Source organism: Ipomoea triloba, chromosome 8 (genome assembly GCF_003576645.1).
Source record: "Ipomoea triloba cultivar NCNSP0323 chromosome 8, ASM357664v1".
NCBI lineage: Eukaryota > Viridiplantae > Streptophyta > Magnoliopsida > Solanales > Convolvulaceae > Ipomoea > Ipomoea triloba.
The window spans coordinates 2,511,315-2,523,319 of record NC_044923.1 but is presented as its reverse complement, the minus strand read 5'-3'; the positions used below and the strand labels follow the sequence as shown (position 1 = coordinate 2,523,319).

Genomic DNA, 12,005 nt, shown 5'->3' with positions numbered 1-12,005 from the left:
ACTAATTGATATATATTTTTACCTATAAAAAATTGTAAATTTAAGAGTGAGGGATATTTTTATTCTCTATATTCGAGTACTAAATATATACTAATATACGTAACAAATAATATTAGTATTCCAAGTCTTTATTTAAAGACTATTTTGTTTAATGAAATTATAAATGTTAATGTATTTATGAGAAGAATTATTTTTTGAAAATCTTAATAAGGGGAATAAGTTTTTTACGAGCGAGAATTTATTTTTTTTTCAATCCACTAATATAAGGAATTATAATTAGTTCCTTTTATATTTCCCACAACCATAAAAAAAAAAGATTTTATTCATAAAACCAAGAATATATATACTTCACAATTCAAACAATTCAAATACAACAAATGGTACAAGTTCAAATATAACTAATGTGTGGGATTATAATTAATTGATTCTTTTTTACTCGATTTAACACATTAAAAACATTATAAAATAAATTTATTTTGAACGCATTATCTTTTTATTGGATACGTACTAAAAAGTTTAGTTGAGATTAGTGTTATTTTTTTAAAAAAATTTTAAAGGTAAAAGGTCAAATAGATTATGAGCTTTACTCAAAAAGTTAATTCGCCCCTTAAACTTTTAAAAGTTGCAATAAAATCCATAAACATGATATTTTGGAGCATTGAAGCCCAAAAACAAGTTGGTAACCTGTAATTGCAAGTCACTAGGATTTTGGCGATCTATCGGACAACTCTGGTGATCCTCTGACCAATTTCCGGCAACAAACACCGGTGGCCGAACGGTTGCCGGTCGCGTTTTGAAAAGAAAACCATGTTGGTTGCCTTCTCCCATCGCCATTGGAGAAGGCGACCAACATGGTCTCCTTCTCCGAACGCTACCATTCAGTCGCTGGTGTTTGTCGCCATAAATTGGTCGAAAACGTGACCATTATTTGTTCTACTTACTATTCATTGGTCAAACCAACTCTTTCTTCTTTGTTTATTTTCTTTAGTATTTTTTACTTATTTTTAAATTTGATTTTATGTGTTTAATAGTACTTTTAATTTAGTTTTTAAATATATAAATTTTGTATACTACTACTAACCTTAATATTATGAAAAGTTAAATTAAAAATAATTTCAATCAAGCATCGCTAACCGAATTGAACCAAACACGTAAAATGGGATGGAGTATTGTTAAAAAAAAATTGTTTTGCTTTTTTAACCAGCAGACAGCAGTCCTCATTTTTGTTTTGTTAATCCTAAATCAAGCCGCCAACGGCTAGCTTGATTTATTTTTTGTTTTCTTATTTTTTTATTATTTTATTTGTTAAATATTTATATATATTGAATAAGTCTTCAATTTGTAAGAGCGTCTTACGTAAAATGTTCAATATTTTTTAACTAAAATATAATATTATTTTTATATGTCTATAGACGTATAGTATAATACTTTTTACCTCATAAGGTGACAATATATTATTTTTATTATATATTTGATAAATTTCTTATAATATATTATTAAAGCCAACTTTGTATCCATACAATTAATTCATGTAGTTGACAAATCATGCAACAAACACAAGTCATACAACCCACAACAAAAATATTTGAACAAATATATATATACACACACACATAAACATATACATCACTGCTAAAATGGCTACTATTCCTACTAACAAAAATGTAGAAATGGGAACGAACATATGACTATGTCAGGGAGTACATTATATTGAAATAAAAATTATTTTCCCGCTCATTTAAATAAAAAATATTAAATATTTTTGACGACTCGATTTATTTTAAAGTACTTTGAATTCTGACACTAATATTTTTTTATTTATTTTCTAATGTTTTTTTAACGTGATTCGTTTTACACGGTATTTTTTTTCTTTTTTTGGAATTTTAATAATTACGGATACAATTTAGTCAATCAATCAAAAAAGTATATAAAAAATGTCAAAGATTTTTTGCCTATTACAGTCTTACCAAAGGTCCCCGCTTGGCGGCTTACTATAATAAAGATACTAAGGGATATTTTTGTCTATTGATATTTTTTCAGAACCCTAGAAATTTTTGTGTATATATAGGGTAGGTGATTCCTTTGATGGATCGTCAAATTCATCCCCACCGGCTCATTTCAACGTTACCATATTGAATAGTTGTATGACTATATATTATGTTCAGACTAGGGGAAGTTGCAGAGGCCTGCAGGTAACAACAAGAAATTGTAAAACCAATTTTGGTTCAAATTAGGGCAAATTGATGATGATGATGATGATCAGAATTATTAGTGCTTGTTTAATTTATATAGCAACTTAGTTAATTTTGAATTTTGATCATCATCATCATCTATCAACTTCCCAGTTTGAATCAAAATTGACTTTACAATTTCTTCTAGTTGTTTACCTAAATTCGGCCGTATTCATCTACCCCTGCAATTGTTGCTCGTTAAGTTTGCATTTCATTCTGGTATGTTTAATTTCTTGAAATTTGTTTAATTCGAACTATATTGTCGTTTTTGTGATTAGTATGCTGCATGCCGTCCTATGTTTTATGATTTCATTTAGCTAGTCCTTTTTTTTTATTGGTATGCATGTATGGATTCTACTTTTCATATGAAATATTAGTTATTGTTGTTGTTGTTGTTGTTTGAACTGGCCAGGCATCTTGATGGTTGCTTGCAAAATGTTGTACTTTCTTTTTGTTTTGTTTGTGTTTGCATAGAACGAGGTTATTGAAGGCTTTCTAATATATAGATGTGAAATGATTTCCATGCAAGCATGCGTTTAAAAAAAGAAATACAATCAGATGAAAATTAGTCATAAACCTATGAATTAACATTGGGAACGTCCTGGATTGTTTGAAACGAAACGTTTCCTATCAAACAGCACACTTCCTTCACTCCGTGAAAAGAATTACAGCTAAACCACGATGCCATTTTGTTTGAGCGGAAAAACAAGCAAAATTTCATTAGACAACGTAACTGCTTGGGGCTTTATTATATATATATATATATATATGAAAGAATGACACTTTTCTCCTAAGTTATAGTGATATAGTGGGGAAGACGGATAGCTTTTCAAATGAGTTGTGGGTCGGGGTCGGGTCTGCGGCTTGAGAGAAGGGATTCATAAGGTGTGGGTGGAGATGGACTTGGCTACAGTTGTGACCATCATGAATGCGGAGGAAACCTAAGAGGAGGCGGTTGGCACTGCACGCTGGTCAAAGATTGCAAAGACCTAGCTAGAAAATTCAACTTGATTCGATTTTCTCATATTAGTAGAGAAGGGAACCAATGTGTAGATTGGCTAGCGAACCTCGGGCAAACTAAAGGTTGGGGGTTCTACACTCTTGACAATGTCCCGGACACGGCATGAAATGACACTCATTGCACATCGACGCTTAGGATTAGATAATCCTCTCGGTTGAGGGTCTCTAATTTGTTGCACCAAAAAAAATATTAAAATAGTGATATATATATATATATATATATATATAGTTTATTTCCCCCTCAATTATAATTGCATTCAATACTTTTTTACCTACAATCGTAATTGAAAGGAACTATGTTTACCCAAATTTCATTAAACGATTGATATCAAAACTTCAAAAATGAGAAATCATTTTTTTAATATCAATATTAACTAAACCTTTTAATATTTTTGTCCGTTTAACCTAAAAGCACAAAATAAATACGATAATTTTTCTCAATTATATTCTCAATTTCAAATAATAATTATTGTCAGAAAATGAGAATTTTAGATAAATTTTATCTTGTCTATTTTATATGTTTGAGTTTAAAAGAACAATGACATTAGATATTTAGATGATTCATTCCTTAAAAAAAAAAACCTTTAAAAAAAAAAAAAAGAAGCTTTCATATGTCTACCATGAATATTTAATGTGTTTAGGTAAAAAATAATCATCACTTTGTGAATAAGTAAGGGGAAAAAAACTATATAGAGGGAAAGTGCCATTTTACATACTATTGTTGTTGCTGCTACTTGTTACTCTATTTACAAACATTAAACATAACAATTAATTCAAACTCTTTAACTAAAATCGCAAGGTGAAGATATTAATTTTCGTTTATTGAAATAAATATTTAAAAAAGAAAAAATATCAAATTACTAACCCAAATATATATTATTACATTTAAGGTCAGATTTTGTTGCATGTTGTGCCCGTTCGATTCGATTAAAGGTATGGTCTTTGTCCTCTGTATGTCTTTATATTTCTCATTGTGTTTACAATAAGTTAAAAAACATTCTCTCTCTATATATTATATATATAAACATTGTAAATTTAAGAATGCATAATATTTTTATATTCTGTATTTGAGTACTAAATTTATAAGTAATATTCGATAATACTAATTTATTTTCAAAATATAAAAATTATTGATTAAAACATACTCGGTCAGTTGGTCTTGAACATAAGACCAGATACTGGTTGTATGAATACAATAAAACGACGAAAAATAACAGGTAGCTGGAATAGCTCAGTTGGTTAGAGCGTGTGGCTGTTAACCACAAGGTCGGAGGTTCAAGCCCTCCTTCTAGCGGAAAATTTTTATTTTAATGTTCTCTGCGCATAATAAGACTTTTTAATAAACAAATGCTTAATTTACCAAAAGTTTTTATTTGTTCACTAACACCGATATACCCCAATAAGCTTTATCATTCACCCAAAAGTTTTAATTTGTTCGCTAACACCTATACACCCAAGCTCTATCATTCACCCAAATCACCACCCGTTAATTCCAATCGGTCGATCATAAATTGTCCTTATCAACTTAATATATGACCTATACCTTAGCTTGATGTCTTATTCAATTATGAGTTCCCTAATTTCCAACACAATCTGTCACCAATACAAACTACAACTTAGTAGTGGTACTGGGAGACCACGTACTTCAATAATATCATCTTCATAATTATCAAATAGTACATTAGGAGATGTGGATGTTGAAGGAATTGAATCATAGCTTTCATCCACTGCACCTTCTTCAATTCAACTCTATATGTGTTTGTTGGTTCAATTTGCTAACATATGTAAGACTTGTACTTTTGTGGGACATAACTATAGTACATATTAATATAGTGTTGTTTAATCTCACCGCTTCTACTCTGAAGACAGGTGGGTGATCGAGATCGATAAATTGTGAAATGTGTTCCAACTAGTCTTCAAATCCCAAATGCTTGTACATTGCATCTTAAGCGTGTTAACAAATCAAAATTTATAAACTTATTTTAGGTTAATTAAACAATTCGTTAAGCTAGAATAGCTCAGTTGGTTAGAGCGTGTGGCTGTTAACCACAAGGTCGGAGGTTCAAGCCCTCCTTCTAGCGTGTTGTTTATTACCCTCCCAAAAAAAAAAAGTTCAATGCTATATAGTGCCATTATCCCATACATACCAAAATGTGTTGTTTATTACCCTCCAAAAAAAAAAAGTTCAAAGCTATATAGTGCCATTATCCCATACATACCAAAATGTGTTGTTTATTACCCTCTAAAAAAAAGGGTTCAAATAAAGCTATATAGTGCCATTATCCCATACATACCAAAAATTGTGAGATGGAAAATTTTCCATGGTGACACTACCTTGGAGAGAAGATAAAAGTCCTATTCATTAATCTAGAATCATCTATTCATCAATTTTTTATGGTGGTCCAAAGGCCATACTATGCTCCCTTCATAAATAGAAACTAAATTGACTCAGCTCCCACCAGGCCGGCACCAGCCATTACTTCATCTTTTTAGACATGAAAACACTTCACATCTTTTCATTTTGGAAAAGTATAGGAGTCCTCCATGTGGAGGAAACATTAATCAATTATTTAATTAAGTGATCTCTTGATTAGATATATAGTGAGTCAATTATTTAAATTAAGTGGTCTCTCTATTAAATAGTCACTCAATTTAAAAGTCATGTAATCTCCAATCAAGTTTAATTTATTTAGTTTGAAAGATCTTAGCATATAATAACTATTTAATTTGACTTAGGGTTAGGATGGAGGGAATGGGTACAATATAACAATTTTTTTAGATGATGAGAAAAATTCATAATTATCATATAATAGATAAACCTAAATCTTGTCTAATAGCCCGCTATTTACATAAGAGAGGTAAACCACACTAAGAAGAACATGATGTCCTATGAGTTTGATTGAAAGTTTGTTGGCAAGAATAAAACTCTGGTACAAGAATCATGTTTTCTAAATTAAGATCCCAAACATGAATAAAAGAGATTTAAGTCTTAAGATCGATCACAATTCACAGTTTTCCTCCTCACGCCCAGTTGTGTCCTCAATCTCCAATCCAAACACTCCCCTAGCTACCCAATAAATACCACATCACATAGAGTCACCCTATAGCCAGTGCACTCTACGTCTACTACACAAACACAATAAAGCAATTAATTAAGATACACAATTCAATAAATATTAGTGTGGTCTGTGGGAGGGTGAAAATTTACACTGTACTACTGTAGGATCTGGGGAGAGATGGAGATGAAGAGACAGGAGAAAGATGATGAAGAAGTTGAAGTCCAAGGTGGTCAGTGCAAGGAGAAGGAGATCATCTGACGCCGGCGACGGCGCCGAGGTTTGCCGGTGGTGGGTAAAGCATTATTGCGGAAATTAGTGTGTTGCGGCGGCCGTGGTTCAGCACCAATGGCGGACGGGAAAGAAGTAACGGCGGCGGTGGAAACATAATTCTCCATTCGAGTTCTTCCCGGGCCGTCGCAGTGGTACGTTAAAAGCAGTGCAGAGTGGTATTAGGAGTTGAAGATCTTTGTCACCAGGCATGCATGCATTAATCTACTGTAGCTACTTTAAAATATATATATATATATATATATATTGTATCAATATTCTCGTCTTAGACAATAAAATTTCTTTTGAGTCCCACGATATTCACGTCTAGATAAGATAGCAAAGTCTCCTTTGAGTCGAGTCGAGTTTTCATTGGATCTCATTTAGAATGAGATTCACGTATTATCCATCGAGTCTTCATTAGGTCCCATTCATACTAGGTCTTACCAACTGAGTTCAAATCTTAATCTCCGTCTCGTGACTAAATTGAATAAAAAATGTTATTTGTATTAAATTTTTTATTATCTAATATGATTGACAAGTGCATGCCATCACTCTTCTCTTTTAAATCATTGGCTTCAACAAATTATATTGTGGACTATGGATAAATATTCATTTTTAATATGTTAAATTATCATTTTTAATATATTGATGGTTCATTTACTAAAAGTTAAACATTTCGTGTATTAAAAATAAACTTTTAGTATACTAAAAATTAACATTATGTAAATAGTCTAAAGTCCAATGATTGAGTGGCTTCAATCAGGGCCGTTCTTGATTTTTGCCCAGCAAGTGCATGTGGTATATGCAGACAAGTGACTGAGAAAGCTCATACTATCATTTATGTGTTCAAATATGAGTGTGAGAGTGTCTAACTAGCTCAACAAATCATCGGATATATAAAAAATTTTAAGGTTTCAATTCCGTACAGCACAGGAACTTTGCATCAAATAATCATACTGAACTGAAGTTAAATACAGTTGCATTGAAAATCATGAAATGTAAGAAAGACGCTGTTGAAAATATAGTATATAAAATATGAATGTCTAGTCTCACTATCAGTTTAATCTTTTAGTTGAAATGGAGCACATCTTTCAGTTGACGCGGAGGATTGAGTGGGGGCGAAAAAAATCATTAAACAGAAGAATTGTGAGGCCTTAGTATGAAGGGGAGAACGAGAAGCTAACCATGGAAAATTCGCTTATGTATCAACTTCAAATTCAGCGCCAATTGGGAGATGGTCGCTTGGGTGGTAGTAATTGGGCAACCCACCTTGTACATCAGATGATTCTGGCCCCGGGAGTTCGAGGTAGCTAACCGGTTTTATATCGCCAGACGGCGAAAATAAAACATAATCCAGAGTTCCTGTAAAACCGGGGGTGCAGTTTGTGAACGGAGGCTCCCCTTTCGTGTATGCATATACACTGCATAGCGGAATAGGCATCTCGTCTGAGATTTCTGGCTGAGGACCAAGCGGAGAGGCACCAGAAACAATGTATTGGTATACCTAAAACAAAGCGAGATTATGTCATGCAATTGTGCAAATTGGTTTTCGGACAAGGAAAAACTCGGACCAATATAGAAGTTGTCTAGCGTTATACATGTAGTTCACAAATAATTTGCAAGAAATGGAATAAAGCAAATACGACGCTCTTGCAAGAAATACTTACTTGATCCCCGGGGACTGAATTGAAGTCACCGGCTACTATTACAGAAGGCGAGCAGCCAAATTGGTCCGACACTCTCGACTTGAATTCAGCTAAGCGACGTAGCAAATATTTGGCTTGTGCCAGTTTGACATCTATCCATTCGGGATCCCTGGTAAGCCAATTAACAGGAATTTAAGAAGAAAATGTAAAGTGGGAATTTAAGTTACGGTCTCATAGAGCAAATCCATAGCAACATTAAACTATAACATGTTAATTAGACACAAGTCTCACCAGTAAATGTGGGTATTTGCAACAATAATGTGATGGCAAGACGGATCGTTGAGTTTGAAGGCAGCCATAATACCAACACAATCCCGTTTTAGTCTGACACGAGGATCATTAGGATCTCCGCGATCTGTTTGAGTGCTTTTCTGCCCTGAATCTGAATATAAGGTGTGGAAGGTATAATTTTCCAGAAAAATATAAAAATTAATAATAAACATAGAAACCTAAGAGGCCAAGAGTACCGTTTGTCGATTCATCACTTTTATTTCCACTAGCTGATAGATCAACATCTTTCTTCAGACTTGCCGCTTCATCTTGAATTGAATTTAAAAGATCATTGTAATCTATTTTTTCTTCAATAATCAACTCTGCGCTGTTTAGAAAATACATTAAAAGGGATAAGGAATCTTTTCCTATTTCTTGTACACACAAAAGCACTCAAATATCTCTAAACCTTAACTAATAATCAGTAAGCTTTCCATTAATATTAATTATTTTCTAGCATCACAAGAGTCAGAACAATAAATACTTAGCATACCTTTTGTGCTTATAAAAGATCCCACATCCATCTTTCTTCTGCCCACCTCTTTGAACATAGATACTTGAGTAGCCAAAACTCTCGATATTTTTCTTATAGAAGCTATCGTACTCATCCAGTTCCTAATACACGTGTAGTATTGATTTCATGTAATGATCCAGCTAAAATATGGACCATGTAAACAAAGAAGATGAGAAAATTCAGTTCAAATAATCTAAATTGTCAAACCTGTAAACAAAGAAAATCTGATCCTAGGCCTTTAAGAACAGTCAAGATTGCCTGAGACCGAGCTTTCCACCTGTTGCAATCAAAGACTTATCTTAATACTGACCATATAGAGTCGAATTATGACAATATCTATATGAAGCATCTTCCGTGGCCTTTATTAACACAAACATCAAACAACAAAAAGTTGTGGAATGAGATTCAAATAAGTTGTGAAATGTTCATTACAACAAAAGATACATTATGGCTCCAACTGGGTTGACAATTTGAATCTCCAGGAGCCTTATACGTTAAGCTTGATATTTGTGTATGTGTTGTGTGTAAAGAGAAACAAATTTTAGAAGAAGGAAACAAAGGTCATTGAGCATATTGGACTAGACAGCTACTAGCAGCAACAAAACTATACTTTCGGTTTACATAGATTACTACACAATACACAACCACTTCCTGTTTACATAGATAATTACATAATAGTTGTGTTTTGAGAAAAACAAAAAGAAAAATGCATATGAAAAGCGGTAGACTTCTAGAGGTTAGGGAACATACTTGAGGCATGGTGACGGCGAGTGTGGAAATAAAGTGCTCTTTACATAAGCCTACAAATCAAAATGTAAAGTATGAATTTTTAAAGAAATTTAATGTTGATTACTACATAATCAACCAAGCATCACTTGAAAATGAGTAAAATGACTAGAAAACACTTTTTATAAAATAGAATGAACTGGCAAAACACATTATACTCGTCTGAACATCAAATTTTCCTTATTGCTCTAATAACATTAGGACTAAAAAAGTCTGCTTTGATAACATTAGAACTAAAAAAAAGTCGGCTTTAATAACATTAGAAAGTCCGCTGTTATTAGGACAAAAATAGTCTGGTCTAATAACATTAGGACTAAAAAAGTTAGCTCTGATACAATGTAGAGTTAATAAAATCATTATAAATCTAATTTAAAATATTAAATGCTCTTAAAACAAGACATTAGTATATACTCCGTAATATTAAAACAATAAACCCAGAAAAAAATGTGAAAATAGTTAAATAGGTGTTCTAACTTTTGATAAAAAGCAATTAAACTCTCAAATTTTAAAAAGTTGCAATTAAGTATCTCAAATAGTCATTGCACAAAATTCCTTTTTGACATGCATAAGGAAGTAATGGTTGTAATGTGAAATCAAAGTCTATGTTTTACCTGAGCCAAAATGTTATATGACACAAGACTGAATTTGAAACCTGAAAACAATGCAAAAAAGGCATGAGATACTTCAATCAAAAGCTGCAACTAAAATGAATATACCCACACTGGATTTTAAACTCCTGGGCACTTTACAGGAAAACAAATACCTTCAGGTTTGCTTATTGAAGCAATTTCACTCTTTTCAACAGGAATGAACTTGGGGCACAAAGGTTCAGGTGCCGTGCTCATTTTGCTTAAGCAAACCTTTCTATATCTTTAATGAATCAAAAATAAATAAATTAGAATTAAAATTAGAAAAGATATCTATGAAATCTATAATGAACCCAAGGCATTACTTCAACAAATCATCAAACACTTGATATTCAGCTCATATATAACCATAGTTCATATAAATCCACAAAATTTTGCGTATATGACCATACATATGTGCGTATTCTTGTATAAAAGATACCTGGGAGATGAACTAGCAAGTGAGAAGCGAGGAATCAAGCAGAAGAAAGAGCTCTTCAGCATAGTTTCATCAGATTTAAACGCACAGAGCACTGTATCTTTTTAGGTGTGGAAAGATAAACAGCCCAGCTCGGTTTCGTTAATGGGCTAAGTCCTGAAGGTTTCCCAGTTTATATAGAATTATAGATTATAGATACAGAAGTCCATGGATTCGAGCTCGAAATCAATCAAATGGGCTTTAATTCCCTAATTTATGATTGTATTCCAATTTAAGGCCCAAACTTGGGTTAGTTTGAGTTTGATTAAATTATATATATATGCCTAGTTTGAGTCAATCATATTACGTTTGAACATTATAAAAATTAATGATCTCAAATTTAAATCTTTTAATCATATCACGTTTAAGCTTAAGCCAATATAACTATTTTGACCTAAACTCAAACCTACCAATAGAGTTAATACTGCTATTTTTTGGGAGAACACAAAAAAAAAAAAAAAACGATTTAATAACCCAATCAATAATTATATTTTGGGATATGGACTAATTTATTGATAAAGTAAGGATAAGAATTTGGAAATTAGAAGGAGAGGATAGGGATTTTTTAAATTTAATTAATTAATAATTTTTTTGGTGGATAGAGATTAAGTAGTCACAACATATATCCAGGTTTGCTGATATTATCCATGCTATATGGTCTTTAATTCTTGAAATTAAATTTTGGTCCTTTTCCAACATATATACTAGATGAAAATGACTATATATTAATATATTATGCTAAGAGCTAAGAATGGTGTCTAATTTCACTTGCGCCGTGCACGGCAAATATTCGGCTATCATCAGTGGCAATTAAGAGGTTAAGTGCAAGTATAATCAATTAATTTATGTTTAGTTCTAAGCAATTCCAAATTCCTAATTCACAAAGAAACATAAGTTAAGAGGGTAAGTATGATTTTTGTATTAGAAAGTTATGAGTTAGATTCTCGTTAATACCTTTTTCACTTGAGTCCGTTACACGTGTTCCATTTCTTAGTGTACTGTGATTTACGGTTTATGGGAAGCAAACAGTCTCAAATAGTGACTA

General features: G+C 32.2%; 1 protein-coding gene and 2 non-coding genes across 3 annotated transcripts; 2 read left to right on the top strand and 1 right to left on the bottom strand.

Moving 5' to 3' along the window:
• Positions 1-4,471: 4,471 nt before the first annotated feature.
• TRNAN-GUU lies at positions 4,472-4,545 on the top strand. The gene has a single exon. It is a non-coding gene; the product is annotated as a tRNA-Asn (tRNA).
• A 713-nt stretch (positions 4,546-5,258) lies between these two features.
• On the top strand, positions 5,259-5,332 carry TRNAN-GUU. The gene has a single exon. It is a non-coding gene; the product is annotated as a tRNA-Asn (tRNA).
• A 2,121-nt stretch (positions 5,333-7,453) lies between these two features.
• Positions 7,454-11,079, bottom strand: LOC116027512 (carbon catabolite repressor protein 4 homolog 4). The gene is made up of 10 exons (XM_031269216.1): positions 10,925-11,079; positions 10,620-10,726; positions 10,468-10,508; positions 9,821-9,870; positions 9,278-9,347; positions 9,050-9,171; positions 8,754-8,884; positions 8,518-8,668; positions 8,248-8,395; positions 7,454-8,084 (listed from the first exon to the last, which is right to left on the bottom strand). The coding sequence occupies exons 1-10, from the start codon at positions 10,984-10,986 to the stop codon at positions 7,779-7,781; spliced, it is 1,188 nt and encodes a 395-aa protein (XP_031125076.1). The 5' UTR covers positions 10,987-11,079; the 3' UTR covers positions 7,454-7,778.
• Between the last annotated feature and the right edge of the window lie 926 nt (positions 11,080-12,005).